At 41.7% G+C, this 17,120-nt stretch overlaps 2 protein-coding genes across 3 annotated transcripts; one reads left to right on the forward strand and one right to left on the reverse strand.

Moving 5' to 3' along the window:
* Positions 1–76: 76 nt before the first annotated feature.
* On the forward strand, positions 77–6,461 carry LOC136529652 (uncharacterized). Of its 2 annotated transcripts, none has more exons than XM_066522729.1 (4): positions 77–204; positions 1,932–3,671; positions 4,611–4,713; positions 6,423–6,461. In XM_066522729.1, exon 2 carries the CDS (start codon positions 1,966–1,968, stop codon positions 2,872–2,874), a length of 909 nt encoding a protein of 302 aa, XP_066378826.1. In that variant the 5' UTR covers positions 77–204; positions 1,932–1,965; the 3' UTR covers positions 2,875–3,671; positions 4,611–4,713; positions 6,423–6,461. The 2 variants fall into 2 exon arrangements, with proteins under 2 accessions (XP_066378826.1, XP_066378825.1); XM_066522728.1 differs by having other exon boundaries at positions 86–204; positions 1,922–3,671; positions 6,423–6,460.
* A 966-nt stretch (positions 6,462–7,427) lies between these two features.
* On the reverse strand, positions 7,428–13,983 carry LOC136529651 (NAC domain-containing protein 105-like). Its single transcript, XM_066522727.1, has 4 exons — positions 13,798–13,983; positions 11,855–12,065; positions 11,464–11,750; positions 7,428–10,202 (listed from the first exon to the last, which is right to left on the reverse strand). The coding sequence occupies exons 2-4, from the start codon at positions 12,033–12,035 to the stop codon at positions 9,645–9,647; spliced, it is 1,026 nt and encodes a 341-aa protein (XP_066378824.1). The 5' UTR covers positions 12,036–12,065; positions 13,798–13,983; the 3' UTR covers positions 7,428–9,644.
* Between the last annotated feature and the right edge of the window lie 3,137 nt (positions 13,984–17,120).

The raw sequence follows: 17,120 nt of genomic DNA on the forward strand, positions 1-17,120 counted from the left end.
ACGCTTTTCCGGTTAAGCCCATAATACTTCAATTTGGGCCGGGATCAGCCCACTTATTAGTGTTAACCGAACCGGCCAGAAGGAGGAGGAGAAGGAAATTGAGAGGCCCATCCATCGACTCCGCCGCCCAACAGCAACACGGGCAGAGCTGATCCCCATCGGCGCCGCGCCGCCGCCCGTCTCCGGTACTCCGGCGACGCACAGGTACGCTTCCCTTCAGAGAAGGGTCCCTCCCTCTTTCCGTTGCTGTGCTCTTCCCTGCTTCTGTTAGACACTGGCTCGCGCCGCATCTCTCTACATGCTAGTCTTAGTTCGCCTGAGGATGCGGATCCATGCGCTGCGCGGTGCGCCTCCGGCGGCCGGCCGCTGTCACCGGGGTTCTGACCCTCCGGTCCAGTGCCCGGTAATGACCTCCCTAGCCGCCACCACGCCAGGCGATCTCCCATCCTCAGTCGCCCTCCCACCTGCTACTGCTAGGTCACCATCGATTCAGCCAGCAGCGTTTCATTTCATTCTAAATGAAAAATGCAGTTAGTTTGCCCATCTATGTTGCCACATTTCCTTCCACTCGATATGCTGCGTCTGCATTGTTGATCGCGCTGGATGTCCCACTCCAATTGCAATTTACCGGTGCACATGTCATGTTTAATTTCCCTGCGAATTCCCTACTTTATATTTGGTTAACATAGTTAGCACTATGAACCCCTGCGTTCCTTTTGACCTTTTCAATTCATGTTGCCTCTTCGTTTCCTTTATCAGTAAGGTCCTGTTTGGCAGCTTTGTAATTTTATTCACTGGTAATTAGCTTTCAGGTGTAATATCTTGTGCACTAGAATTCAACTGTAATTTCTTTTGTCTGCTAAATATTTGTTTGGGTAATCTTCATGAAGCCCCCACGACACGTCTGTGCAGTCTTCGACAGGAGACGTCGCTCTCTGCGCCGCGCAGGCTGCCGGAGCTGCTGCGCACCTTGCCAAGGGTCGCAGGCTGCCTGACTCACAACACCGTCGGACATGTTGCCTGCCTTGCCGCGAGGGCCACCAAAGCTGCTGCCTGCCTTGCGGCGAGTGACGTCGAAGTTGTTGCCCTCGCCTCATCACGCAGGCTGCCTGCAATGCAAAGAAATGCCCGCCCCAAAGCTCGAGCAGTAGCAGCTCGGCTTCAGCTGGACCGTGGATCAGAGGCCAACATATCTGGCTTCGTCGGAGACTGCCATGTCAGAGGATCTGGAGTTCTGGACGGATGACGCATTTCATCAAACGATTGGTATTCGCAAGTCACAACTGGAAGAAGATTTGACTCTGCAAAGCACGCGAGACGAAGGATGGATCCCAGGCTACGAACCTTGGCAAAGGAGATGACAGGGTCGCTGGAGTGCTCAACGGCTATGACCATGCCACTGCAGCCGCCGGAGTCGGAGGAGAGCTTGGCGAGGTACGGGAGCCCCACCGCTCCTCGGGAGGGGGCGCCGCCGAGCTCCCGGACCCGGAGCCCGCTGAAGAAAGTCAGAGAGAGGCATCGCTGTGTCTCCGTGAGAGAGCGAGAGAGAGAGCAGAGCAGAGGCGTGAATGGAGAGCTCGCTGCCGCCACCGCGACAGACTTTTCTCGGTGAAGAGTGACCAAGAGAGCGGACGAGAGGAGGCCGATAGTTGTCGTTTTATTTTCCAGAGCTGAGGAGACGATTATTTTTATCTGATGGTTTTCATCCAAACCGAGTGTAATATTAGTAGGTTCAATCATCCAAACAATCAATTTTAGTTTGGGTTGGAAAAATTTTAGGACCTGTAATTTACAAGGGTTTTAGTCTAAATACCGGACTTCCAAACAAGCCCTAACTTAGCATTCCTTGTTCGGTTTACTTTTACCAATTCAGCTGTTGTATACACAGCATCTAATCTAACACTCTGCATTTCCTCTTCAGTGTCGTGCAGGGACCTTCCTTCCTGATACAGGAAGGCAGGGCTCATGAGTGGCACGCCAGCTGCAAGCAGTGGCCTACAGGCAGCCCTCTCATACTGTGTCAGGCAAGTCCGCGCCTATGACTACCACCACTACCTCTGCCTTCTCCACCTGCCTCCGGACATGCGCAAGGCTGCGTTCACGTTCCGCGCCTTCAACGTGGAGACGGCAAAGGCCATGGACGTCGTGTCCGACCCTCGGACTGGCCTCATGCGCCTCCTCTGGTGGAAGGACGCCGTTGACAAGGTCTTTGCCAACAAGCTGGTCGAGCACCCCGTTGCCCAGGCGCTCTCTTCGGTCATTGCAGACCACAAGGTGAGCAAGCACTGGCTCAAGCGGTCTGTGGAGGCAAGGATAAACGATGCCAACCGTGACGAGGGCACCATTCCCGAGACGAGCGCTGAGTTGGAGAGGTATGCGGAAGACACCCAGTCCACCATCCTTTACATGACACTGCAGGCTGGTGGGATACAGTCCACCGTTGCTGATCACGCCGCCTCTCACATCGGCAAAGCCAGCGGGCTTCTGTTACTGCTCAAGGCACTGCCTCACCATGTAAATAAGCAAGGGACAGTACCTTATATCCCAGCTAGTGTGGCTGAGGAATGTGGCCTACTCACACGGAAGGGTGGCAGATCAGAGGTCAGGATGGACGAGAGGCTGCCAGACGCAGTTTTCAAGGTTGCATCTGTTGCCGAGGCTCACCTGCACAAGGCGCGGGAGCTTGCATCGTCGGTGCCTAAAGACGCGATCCCCGTGCTCCTCCCAGCCTTGCCGGCCCAGGTCCTCCTGGATACCCTGCGAAGATGTGAGTTCAATGTGTTTGATTCTCGGTTGTCGAGGGGAGTCCACGGGGTCTCTCCTCTGTGGTATCAGCTCAAGCTTAACTGGAACGCGTGGCGAAGCAAGTACTGATGAAGAACCGAGCAAGTTTGACCTGTTCAACCAATGGAAGAACTGCACTGAACTGCAGGCTGCTGCTGTTCCTTTTAGCAAAGCTTTATTGAGCTTCCGATGAGGTTTAGCTGAAACACTTTGTTATATAACCAAGATTGAGTAAGATGAGTAGGGTCTGCTACTTGCGCCAAACTTGGCGACTTTGAGCAATTTTTGCTGTGGCTTCTGGCTTGGGAGGTTTATGTTGTTTGCAGCTTTTACATACATGAAGCTGTTGAATTTGTGTTGTGCTGTACTTACCACAGTATTATATGGAGTCTCTTGTGCTTCTGGCTGGGCTCCATTTAACAATTACAACATGAGCTCCTTTATTTGAGGAAGGGGATTATATAGCCTAGCTAATTGATTGATTGATTAACTCCCGTGTTATTATGATCTGGATGGATGGAGGAGGAAGGCTACTTGAATGATACGTTACGGAACAACAATTGTGAGTTGGGCCTTTTGTCCATGTCATCCGGTGATTTCGGGCCAGCAATCATTCTTATTGATTTGGTGATGGCTTTCCCTTATGGCCCAAGAAGCCTTCGCCTCCTCCGGCCGCCGGCGCCGTCTGCCATGTGACCGCTCACCGCTGCGCCGGCGATGGTATTGCCGTCCCCTGCTCTCCTCCCTGGCAGGGCTCAGAGGCCGCCTCTCTCGCCGCCGGGCACCCAGCCTTTGCTGCCTGCCTACAGCAACAAGCTTCTTTAAGGAAATGAACAAAAGCTCATTGCCGTCGTCTTCCGTGCCCAATCTTCTTCACCAGTTCTAAGGTAAATACGCAAATGCCACGTAAGAAACCACCTGTTCATCAAACTTGACTACATTCTCATTCCTCGTGCTTACCAATTAAATTTGTCTTCCGCCCTTAGTCTTTTGCAAAGCTGCAATTAACAAGGTGCTTGCTGTATTAGTTCTTTCTGCAATAAAAAAACTGAACTTCTGTATACTAAAATATTGCTACCAACCAGACATCTGAACACATCTCCTCTTCTCTTTGCTGCTGTTTTCTTCTACAATCCTTTTTCTCCACTACATGAACTCGCCATTATCATACATATACTTTGCAGCCTTTTTATCACTACTTCCTGATGAGTAGCAGTTTTTATACATACTGTTCTACAGTTTATTAACTGTGCTCGTTACTACTAGCCACCAGGGAATATGTCCAAGCGACCAAGCAGCTTTGCCTGCTCCCTGAAACATGTTTCAAAAAAGGTCACGCACCATTTAACTGTTAAAGTGCTCAACTTTCTGAGAAGCATCAGTACATGACTAGTGCATACTGTCACAAATCTTGAGTGTCCATGAAATAGCTCTTAAATACTTGATCTGGAATTGAATTGAATAGTTTGAACAAACAGTTCACTTTTGTTTTCTTGAACCACTTCTTGTATGGATAAGATGAACTCATCAGACTATCAGAGGCGCCGATACGGTCAACTGTTAATAATGGGAGCTGGTCATGGTGATCAACGGTTGCCTTAATCCCTGTAATTCTCTCAAGTAATTAACAACTTGAACTAATAATTGCCATAAGGCAAGATAGATATTTTCCAGGAACAAATTTAACTATACCAGCACAGTCGTACCCTCTGGTTTGTATAATCTGGTAAACTATATTCTTCTGAAAATATTAGTCTGATCTTGCCATGCTAGTGATTTACTGCTTCATTAGCCATGATAGATGTTAAAGCTAATTGCTTGGTCAGGTGATTCTTCGTATTGCTACTGGACTGGTTCCAGGTTGTTCTCTTGCAGTGTTATTTGAACTGCATATGGCTATGGATGAGACCATAATAATCCTTGATAAAGGTAATTAATGGTTCTGCCTGCTTCCCTACATGATTTATTTTTTTTAAAACAAATTCCTACATTATTTATGGAAAATTATTGACCTTGGCTTGAAATAAATACTAAATAACCTGCAGCAGAAGCTCTACAATTGACAAACACACTGAAAACTAAATGAACAATTTATGAGGTACTCTGCTGCTTATTTTACTCCTCAGCATGTTAGCTCTAACATGCAACTGGGTAAACAAACTCCTCGGGACTGTCAAAAGAAGTAGCAGTGGCAAACCTGAGAAAGATACTTAGGACAAACACCTGTGCTGACGCTTAAAAGCAACTCAACATAGCCTTTTTGCTTGTGTCCTTTATGCCTTTTTCTGAGCATCTGGTCCCTGGTAGAGTAAACAGCAATCACTGATGGAAGAAGCATTGTCCCCTTGTTCGTTGCCCCCGGCCCCAACCCCCCAAGTGAGCTCGGCTCCACACCGTATGCATGCTTGCTTGCTTCTACCTCCAGAACTAGCCGCATTATTGTTGTTTCACTGTGGTTGCTTGCGGCTAGGGAATGGTCTTCATGTGTGGTTGGCTCTATGCCCAACTCAACTCATGAGTGTATTTTGCTTCGTCATGAGTGATGCATACAGGTGCAGCTTAGTCATGCCATATCAATTCCAGGCAAGAGACACGCCGCAATCATTGTTGCATATGCAGCCACTTCAGTCGGCGGCAGGATTGATGTTCCCGATCCCAGTAGCAGCACGCAAGTTTGGAGTGGCTTCTGGCCATATCTCCACCAATTTTCCTTGCCCTAGTATTTCAGATTATGCTGCTGGCTGCCACCTAGTGGCATTCAGTCTGAACTCTGGAACCATGATAATGACTGTTTCTGCCTCTCTTTTTTAACTTTTTTTTTCTGAAACGGATATTTTTAATTAGACATATAAAAAAGGGTCTAGAAAGTACTTTGATTTTGGATTGAGCGACCCAGAGATATACAACTAGACATATAATGCAATTGAGTTTACAGAAATTAACCTCATTAAGAAAAGTTAAAAAAATATACCTGTTGTTACATGATAACTAGACATGTAGGGATGCAATCCGATGTTTCTTACCTAAGCTTGGTCAATGGTGGTAGGTGTGCAGGGGTGGGGTTGAATGCTCATAAGTTCAATCATATATAACACTAAGATTAGGAGTTAAAGAGTTAAAAACACTACACTTGGTTTCAGAAACAAATAAAAAAAGGAGCTAAAACACTAGGAACAAGCAGCATTTAGAAAGGGTTTGCTACTTTGATAGGGCATCTGGCTTAATATAGAGCACATCATCTGGGAAAGAGTATATCGAATTGAAATTTTTGTCCCCTGTTTTGGATGATACTACCTTTTCTTCTTGTGGATTAAAACAGCTTAATTTGTTCTATAGTTCTTTGAATCAAATTCTGGATACATTTCACCTTGGTCATCCTGCACATTCTGAAGTTATTTATGCTGTTTTATGTATAAGACTATAGAAGTGAAACATCCCCTCCCCTGCTACCATGCATGGAGCAGACAAATGGACAATAAAGAATCTTGATCTGAATTAAATGGCCTATGTCTTATTCTTTTGCATGCAGTCCAATGATTGGATTATTTGCTGAGATAGGCAGAATTAATATATTGTTTTTCTTTTATATGAAACAAAAAAATGGCGGATTTAATAACCAATGTGATTATATTTGGCAGCTGAGGGGTCTTGATCCATGAGTACATGATACATACTTCTCCAGCGTGAAATGAACGCAATAATGAGGCAAGTACAAGGAGCCTTTTCCCTTGGTTGCATATCTATCTCTTAGTTTCTTATGCATGTCAAGCGTTCAAAGTGCATCTCTCTCTATGAGACTTCACGTCTATATATTCCTTTATTTTATTTGTGTTGCTTGGATTAAGATTGACATATGAATGATTGTACATGCAGTGTGAAAACTGCAGTTGTGTATGGTGGATTACTAACTAGCTAGAGATTTAGAAGGGCTGCGAGCAGACATGATGGGGTCTCACATGAAGGCTTTCACGCAGGCATCATGTTATCTTCCTCTACAAACAAACATCACCCTCCCCTCTCTGTGTACTTAATTATACCCACTTCGATTCTCCTTCTCATCTCATTGCCCATCGATCTCATGCATGCATGCATGTTGTTGCCTGCCTGGTTCCCAACACCCCTGCCTTTTCCACACCTTCCTTTTAAACCTCATACACGCGCAAATAATCCTATCATATTGTGGCTTGCCTCTTTTTTCACAGGAACTGCAGCCACTGACATGCAGGGCCGTATGTGTCCCATCTATCAGTATACACATCTGGGAAGTAGTTGAGAGGTGTGATGCAGACCATGCTTTTCTGGAGTGTGTAATTCTTGCATTGCTTTGAAGGGTGTGTGGACTGCACTGCATGGCCGGCTTGCGGTCAGGTGTATGTGGGGCTCTTGCACTATATAAGCCGGAAGCTCGATCAGTTGGTGGGAGGCATGCAATGCATGCACGCATGTCTTTCTTTGCTGCTCCTATGCATGCTTTGCTATCTTTGATCCCTTAAAGCATCGGTCAGGAAGCATTGCCCTTCACTCTCTACATTGGCACCACTCCTTAAGGTGGTGTCGCTATCCGGCCCTTTCTCTCCTGTAATCTTTGTCATCTAGCTCGTGCTTGTTCCACATAGTCCCTGGGCCATGATCACCAGCGTGTTCTCAGTGGTAGGTGAGTTATGTTACTGTTATCAACCTTTCTTTCATGTCATTAGTTACCATGATATTTGTGGACTTGTCGTTTTTTTTCTTTTTACCTGTTCTCTAGATAGAAATTTCTTTAATTACTGCTAGCTGGTCAAACTCATTATAGCCAATCTATATATGTTACCATTCTACGTATGTCCCTTCGAAAATAAATGATATGCCTTCGCTTCTTAACTCGTCCTTATACTGTTTGATGACTAATGAGAGAGGAGCTGCTAGCTTAGTTTTTTTTTCCTGAACAGGCTAGTTAGACAGATCGCCCTGTTCGCTTGAGCTACTTTTCAGCCATGGAACAACGTTTTCCTCTCACAATATTTCAGCATAAGCTAAATTTCAACATAAGCGAATAGGTGATCATGCAGTAGCTTCTCCCTAACTCCTAGTGAAGTACATACTTGTAGCGATGCAAATGGAATGTGCTGATAACTGTATGCATGATTAAACCGAGTTTTAGTTGTTTTGTTTTCTTTGGCCTGTTCGTTCATGATGATCTGAACAAGTTTTTGGTGCATTACCCTTTGATATTCTCCATATTGTTTCTTATGCTTATATACTTGGAATTATATTTGAGCTAATCTTATCTTAATTTCCAGTACAAATGTAGAGCGTACATCCCACTCTAGATGTACCCGTTAGTTTGCTTACTATGGTATTCCTGTCGAGCTCTGCCTTATCAATTACGCTCCTTGTCCTTTGCATTGCTCATTTAGTCAGAACCGTAATGGAGAACCATACACACGTCCTCATTCATAGATAGTTACACTGGGCTAGGATTTCTTATTGATGTGACCAGTGTAGTAACAAGGTACCGTGTTATCTAATAAGTCTGCATGACAGTGCCACTAATATCCTGGCCTGAAACTCATTGCCCGGCCCATTACTTGTAAATAGTGGATGGATTTTATGCTCCCAGTAATACGTGTATAGCCTATGGACCCAGAAACAGTAAGCCATAGCTGACCTGCTTAAAGCCCTGAATGCATTTTATTCGAGCAAATTAGCTGTTTGCACAATTGCACATCTAAGGAGACAAAACAAATGCATGTATAGAATGCTATCTCAGTAAAAAAAATCGTCTATACCTTTGGTCTTGTTTCTAGAAGCGAGGAATTACTGAATTAGGCATGTACTCTCTAGCTATTTTCTTTCTCGAGAGTATAAGGAAAGAAGATTATTATTACTTAATGAGCTGATCCCTGTTAGGTTCACATCATCCCTGCTTACAGAGAATGATGGTTCATCTTTCTGATCACATATAGGAAAACGATGGTTCACCTTCCTTATTAATTTTGATATATTTCCCCCCATCTTTTTCTATGTAGAACTGCTGGTACTTCTCTTTGCAGTTCTTTTTTTAATTTTTATTCAGAAAAGGGTTAAAAGTATTAGAAACATATAGTAGAATGGGTGAACATCTCATGTATTTGGTTAATAAGTGTACTGAAAAGTGTTGGGCAGTAATGCTTGAGGATTATAGCTGGCAAAAAAATGGTACGCAATATATATAGTCTCCATAGGTAAGTTGTGACAACTCATATAATTGGTTCTTCGAAAAAAGTTCAGATATATAATTCCAAGTTCCACAAGGTTTCACTTAGCAAACTGAACTAAACTCTTATTTATTGGTTATGGCATCCTCTCCTAATCAATACTGGTATGGATGTACTATTGTGTATATCGTTTGTGATCCAGAATGCATGTTTAAGCATATATATCAGTTTAAGATTCCTTATTATCTAACTTGTCCTAATAGTATCCACTCAAAGAAAAATGTGATGCCAAAGGTACTGTATATATAGAATCACTGCAAAATGAAATATCTAAATATGGTTATCTCGAGTTAATTGGTTGATAGACCAACAGCTCAGTATCACATAATAACTGAAAGAGTATCACCTATTACAAATCATGATTCATGAAGTTTCTAAGTTCTCCATGACCTTATTTATATAGAAACACGGTGTGATAAGTAGATTCAGTACAACATCCTGAAGGACATAATAAGTAGTACACTGATACACAACTCAATATATAGTCTTATTTACACGCCACTATGTAGATCAAATTACTTATATGTCCCAATTGATCCGATATGATAATCATCATATATTATTGTAGCTCTTAATATAATATTTTATATGAGGTAATATGTTTGATTAATTTCATCATCGTCACTTCCATGGATCAACTTGGCTGCTGGATGTTGACGTTGATGCATAATCGGTAGCCACCTCTTGCTTCTCATTGACCTGAAGGATATCTCCTTCATCAGTATAATCGACAACACCCTTTGTTGCATCGTCGTGACTAAGTTGAGATGCAACAAACTTGTCCAGAACTCTCCAATCAGTGACTTGGTCGACTGCATGCTCCATGAGCTGAACATGTTGGTGAGCATGGTGTGCTTTAGTTTGATGGTCTGGTGAGACCAAAAGAGAATGGAAGGATGGAGTATCTAGCTCGTGAGGAATGGCATTGAGAATATGATGGCTTGGCATCTGGAATTGTAGCTTCAGTTCCCTCTTGTAGCTATTGTTCAGCATTTGGAGGTGTTGTTCTTGCAGCTGTGCTATGCTGTGTTGTGGTGGCATTCCACTCATGGGAGAGTTAAGGTCATGCGTGAATGTTCCATCTTCATCGACATACCAGCATGGTGCATCATGGTCCGATTCTCTTCTTGTTGTTGGTAGTCGCTTTTTGAACACCCTACATACTACCCATCCTTCCTCCTGAAATATAGAAGATATATATGTTGAAAGATGTAGCTGATGAAGTATATGTGATTATTCAGAAAACAAAGACCATCTTAAATGTAAAACATTAAATGGTATAGTTCTTAATAGATTGAAACCCATGCCATCAATTTATTATCAAGTCCAGTGCCCTAATAGTGATCTGTAGATGAGCAATTCCATATGTTGCACACATGCATGTTCTAAATAAAATGCATGGAAGACACAGTACGCCACATCACCGAAAGCAGGAACAAAGTAACAAAGGAGATAGAGTGGCAGTTAAATTCAGATAAGTTCTACTTTTATATAGGATAAACTTTGAGACGATGTGCATGAGTAGAGAATATATATCCTTCTAAATAACATTATAATTAAGTTTATAACAAATACACTTATCATTATACGGTTGCTGTTGGTATGTATGAATAAGATATATAAAAGATATATAGGGAGAGACTATTCAGTAGCCGGCTACAAAATAAGTTATTCTGTAGCCACCTTCATTTACCATAATTTTATATACTAATTTACCATAATGTCAATACATATTTACGATAATTGGGTTACTATAACATATGGGGATATTTACCATAACGTTATAGTAAACTACTTACTATAATCTCGTAAATTAACATAGTAATTATCGTAACTCAAAGTGGCTACAGAATAAGTTATTTTGTAGCCAGCTATAGGATAGTAGTTCTATATATATATATATATATATATATATATATATATATATATATATATATATATATATATATATATATATATATATATATATATATATCCTTCTAAATAACATTATAATTAAGTTTATAACAAATACACTTATCATTATACGGTTGCTGTTGGTATGCATGACGATGGTATAAATTATAATGCATCTATATTTTCTTCATGATAATTCTAATCTGCAGGATAAAAAGCTGGCTGCTGTGAGTAACAACGACAATCTACACATGCAGGGTAATCAGCTGGCTGCTGAGGGGATGCGATAAATATCAATACATATCACAACGACCAATATGTGTATATATGACATGCATTATATTTTTGGATTGTCATGATCTGAACTTATGTATGATATATAGTGTAAAACTCCTTGCTTGTATCATACTGTACTGAATATAATGATCAAAACCTCATTGTATGATATATTTGGTAGGCAGTGAAAGAAATTAATTAATATAGATAATTAAGCTAGAGTAATTAATACAATGAAGTAAATAAATTAGAGCTTTGCTTTGCTTGCCTGGGGAGGGCCATTCTCATTGGTTTCAAGGCGGTACTCGTGCATGATCCAGTCAGACTTGTGGCCATTGGGAGCCCTGCCCTTGTAGTACACCAGCGTCTTCCTCATGCCCACCAGCTGCCGCTGCTTGTTGGCATAGATGGGCTTGTCTCTGCCGGTGGCCTTCCAAAACCCTGCAGCGGTGGCCCGGTTGGTCCGGGTGCCTGTCGGGTATTTCTTGTCTTTGTGGCTGAAGAAGTACCACTGGTTCTGCTCCTCCTCGCCAGGTCCTCCCAAGCTGCACTTCTCTGCCAATTGTAATAATATATGTGTGTGTAAGATGATGGAGATTAAAACATCTATATATATATCAGTGATAATAACATATATATAACAATGTAAATGTACTGACCTTGGAGATCCCATGGCTCAATCTTGTAAAGATCGACATCTTTGATGACGTTGAGGTCGATCCTTCTTGAGGCTACCTTCTTCCTGAGGTAGTAGTCCACCAGCTCTTCGTCTGTCGGATGGAATCGAAAACCTGGAGGAACCAGCTGTTGCGTCTGCGCTTGTGTGCTGCTCATACCCATCTAGCTAGGTAGATAACTAGACTGATCAACCTGAAATTGCATGGATGCGACACATGATTCCACCATCTGTTACGTTAAGTCGTTTACATCTTTTATCATGCATGTATGCTATCTAGCTAGTATATATCAGGTACGACCGACCTAAATATTAAACCAATCGGCCTGCCAGGATGTAATGGATGAATGCATGCATATGTGTAGCATCGATCATAATTTTAACCCGCCATGGCAGCAGGCTAGGGTACGAATGTGATAATGGACAGATAAAAAGTAATACTCTCGAAGCAAGCATGATCATTTGCAGTAGTGACGCATGCACTACTAATGACTTCAATCCTTGTTGCACTGCATGTGGTGTAGTATATATGTGGTACTGAGCATCACCATTCACTACTCACCACTCATTACTCTTTGTGGAATGTTTCCCCTGCTGCTGCTGTTGCTGCTCAAAGCTAACTTTCTCTCATCATACATGTCCTGGATGCAGGCCCTCCCTAGTGCAGGCTGGCTGGGCTGGCCTCTAGTGCATATAGTAATGTATACATGCATTTCACCCAACATTGGATGGGGTCACCCACTAAAGTGTGGCACTCACGCGCTAGGTGCATGCGTGTCTATGATCATATGTGCTAGCTACTACTTGGTGTGATAAGTAAGCGTCATCGTCATTTTTTGTATTGTTCTGATCGATGTTTGTTGGAGAGATATGTTGATTATTTGGAACTGTACTGGTGTATGTACGTTCTTTTGACATTATAGATTAATTAATTACTATACCATGGCCAGTCATGTGTACTGTGTGGCAGTAATATATTCTTAGTTTATTATTAATTAAGATAAGAAATGTTCGTTGCGTTTAAGTTAGTACACGTACCGCTAGCTGATGCACATTTCTAACTTGTACATATGCAAAAGAGAGCATGTGGCACATATATATGATTATCCTTCTTTTCTCCTATATCTACAGATACTTTGTATATTGTTCATATATATATATGCTATGTACGTATTATATTAGGTACAATTTCGGCCTCTCCCGGCCCTATTATTATATACACACATAGCAGTCAGCAGGAGAGATCGTTTATTATGCACGCGTGAAACAAAACTCGATCTTGGAAAAGGTTTGAAAAATCCTTGGCTGAAAAACATATTGTGTGTACCACACAGCCATATTCTCAAACTAAAAGAGGCAGGGATCGGATTCTTTCATTTAGTTTTATTGATTTAAATAATAAAAACTCGATCACGTCATCTAAAAGATATGTTTTTTTCCAAAATAAATAATCAAAAAAATCTGAATTAAACATTGATCCAATCGAAGTAAACAATGGTAAATGGTTTCATTTTGAAACATGGCGTAGAACAAAAAAGTAGTGTATATTTGCACTTGCAAATTCTACTGCCATCCATGGTGGTAAGTGCTTAATCGTGCAAGCTGATCTGACCCTTTGAAATTATTTCTAGGGGACAAAATCATTGCAGCGCCGTGTGTATGTAGATTTGAAGAAGTAAAGATTATTATCTGTAATTTGATGCTGAATTTAGAGGGAGAGAGAGAGAATTAGTGCAAGAACACACTTCCTGCTATAGCTTTTTCTTCTGAGATGAAGAACATCTTAGTCAGATTCAAACAAAACATGCTCACATATACTATATATAGTGTCTATACATATTCGGATATTCCTAGGGTTCTGGATCCGCTAAAATCTATATGCAAATCTAACATGAAAAAGTAACATAATTAAGATGGAGAATATACCTTTCCCAAAACAGAGAGATGTGGCGAAACCTTGCAGAGAGATCTCTAGCTACTAGCTCTGGTAGTACTCCGATCCTAGCTGCAGATGTAGTACGTAGAGGTGCAGGTGGAGACAGGAATGAACCTTTATTTTCTCTTCGTCGGTCTCCCTGTCTTGCTGCTGGTTGCTGTTCTCTCTCTAGGTCATTATCTGGTTCAGATCCCAAGAAGAATGTCACAGCAGATAGAGATTGTTGATACACGTACGTACAACAACAAGATTGATGACCAAAAAAGAAACTAATGATATCAACAGGATGAAAGCACACAACAAGCTACGTAGATCGAGATGAACCAAAAATAATAAAACGTTTAGAGAATAGTCCAGGTGAAACAATATACTGCTTTAAGCTAGGTTTGAATAGTTCATGTATAGTAGCATCGATCAGAGAGTAGCAGTATACCTACCTTGCTATAAGGCCAGTCTCAATGGAGAGTTTCACCTCCCAGTTTCCAACACGTGAAACTTTGATATGAAACGGGTCTCTCCCACAGTGCAAAGTTTCATGGCACGGTTTCATCCCTTATTTTACTATTCACAGGTCCCACCTATCCCTATCATCCCTCTCTTCCCCGCGTGGTCCCGGAGAAGAAAAGTCGCGATGAAACGAAGGAAGGGCCTCAGTGCAGGTTTCACGGCGTTTCCAAAGTTTTGGAAACAGTGCGGATAAGTTTCATGGCCATGAAACGAATCTCTTCTCTCTCCTCCCAGTTTCATGCAAAAACTGACGTGGCACCTTATTAATTGTGCATGAAACCCCCCATGAAACTCCATTGAGACTGGCCTAACATGCATGAGAGAGAGTTCATGGATCTGCATGAATCAGTGCATGCAAGCTCGATTGATCGACCTTGGCTAATCACGCACTAACTTGTTCCTCGATCTCTCTGCTGCCTCTCCCCTGACCTAGGTATTAGCACAGAGAAAAAGAAGCTATGGAGGAGACAGAGAGAGAATGAGGGAGATCAAAGGACGACTGCCGTGCAAACGGGAACGGGGAGGAACGGGGTTGCTGATCTCATCGATCCGATCCAACTAATAAATGATGTGAACTGACGGGATTGATCTATCTCTCTTGGATGTATGGGAAAAAGGAAACCAAGCGGTGGCCGGATCGATCGGAGAGGAGTGTGAGCTAGCTGGAGTTAGAAACTCAATCGCAATCTACGGCCGCTATGAGAATATCAGGCAAAGGGAACAGTGAAAGAGAGATGGGAGATGAGGAAGAAGAGGAACTAGCTAGCAGAAGCTAGGGTACGGCGGTGCAGTCTGCAGGCTCTCTCTCGCTCGCAGTGGAAGGAGGGAGGGGGAGGGGGAGGAGACGTAGAAGAACAGCGACCCCTTCCTTAACTTTGTCTAGTCCCGGCCCCACGCCCACACCGTGTGGGACCCGCGAGGGTGGGCCCCACCCCACCCGACCAGCACCAAACAAATCCCCCGTCCACTGCCTCGCGCCATCATTCCTTCCCTTCCATCCATCCCTTTCTTTAAGCTCTCTTCCTTCAGTCTCCCATTTTTAGTTTCTTTTCCCTAGCTTGGAATAATATAGACACAATTTATATGTAATATATATGTCTTACTCTTACTTGGACCGATCACTTAATTCCACCCAACCAAATTAGTGTTAGAAATTTAGACATATATACTATCACATATTTTAATCCAAAAATATATACTCCCACCATCCCACAAAGAGTGTCATTCTCACCTCCCAAGAAATCAAATATTTTCTACTTTGACCAATATAATATAAAAAATGTTCGGATTTATGATGCATAATTAGTGTCATTAGATTATTAATCATTAAATATATTTTCATGATAAACTTATTTAGAGATACAAATATTGTTAATATTTTCTGTAAATCTAGTCAAACTTAATAAACTTTGACCAGTACGAATCTCATAGCAACACTCCTTTTGGAATAGAGAGTAAACATATTTATGGCAGTAACTATGCGAGTGTGTGATCTACTTGTAAAAGTAGACATTCTAAACATACTGATCAGAGGAGTAGACAAGACAATTAAAATAGTTGCAGTAGTATAACCAGAGGTGGTCGAAGGCATTGGTGACGTTGTTCTCACTGGTTAACATAGTAAAATTTGGTTTTTAAGTTATCATATTTTAGAATTCAAAATTAAAAATTGGATGTTTACATGGTAAATAGATCTAAACTTGTAGAGGTCCACATGATCTACAACTTTGTAGTTTATAAGATTTTGATTTGAAGTCATTTAGAGTCCACAAATGCTCGTTTTAAGTTGTATAGTACTAGGCAGATCTAAAAATTTGTAGTATTTTTTTTTCATTTTAGATCATTTATGTCCAAAATATTCAATACAAGATTACTAAATGTTAATATAAAAAGATAGCATTCTTTATATTCACAAATGAGTGTGTAATTGTAACACCTCTGGTGTTACGAGCTCACTTAGCACCTAGGTTAGACCTAAGAGAAATCATCCAATAAATTTTCGGGTTTTAAAACACACATGGAATGACGAGTGAGTCTTATGTGGTTCACTTTGATGGACTAAACTAAATATCCGAGTTAATTCACTTAGTGCGTAAAAGTATTTAAAAATGTCCGATAATGATTCTAGCAAGTAAATGACGAATGGATTGTTCTGTTGGATTGAGCATGAAAACATTTTTTATAAACAAAATAAAATATAACTTGTATTTAGAACTTAAATAAAATTTAAAGTGCAAGTTAGTAGTTGAGAATGCAATTTTTGTTTTGGTGAGTAAAGGTTGTTCAATAGTATATTTGATAGCTCAGAAATCGAATCCGAAAATTTAAACTAGAATTTCGTGAATCGGCAAGAAGTTGAGTAATAGTTAGGATGCCATTTTTGGTGAATTATATTGAGCAAAATAATCAAATAGTGCTTAAATGTTTTGCCTCTATGAGTTAGTATAAAGTATGGATTATTGCATGGGATATTTGTTAAGTTGAGATTAACAAGGTTTAGACCTTCTATAAATTAAGACAAAAGTGCTAATGACTGTTAGTTATAACCTAAACCTTAGATGACGATAGACAATGACGTGTTAGCATTTAAATTCTAGCTAAATTTCTTAAACACTAGCTTTATATTTTTGTACCGTTAGTTGCATCATGGTGAGTACTTTGGCGTGGAGTGGTTCATAGGATGGTCTGATGTAGCGGGGTTACCCCAAGAATTGCTCGAAACTCCTTAGAACACATGAAGAACCATGTTCGATGCTCTGTTCGTGAACCGGCGCGCTGCGCGACGAATTCATCTTGGCCTTCTCGC

The sequence above is a fragment of the Miscanthus floridulus genome, chromosome 19 (genome assembly GCF_019320115.1).
Source record: "Miscanthus floridulus cultivar M001 chromosome 19, ASM1932011v1, whole genome shotgun sequence".
NCBI lineage: Eukaryota > Viridiplantae > Streptophyta > Magnoliopsida > Poales > Poaceae > Miscanthus > Miscanthus floridulus.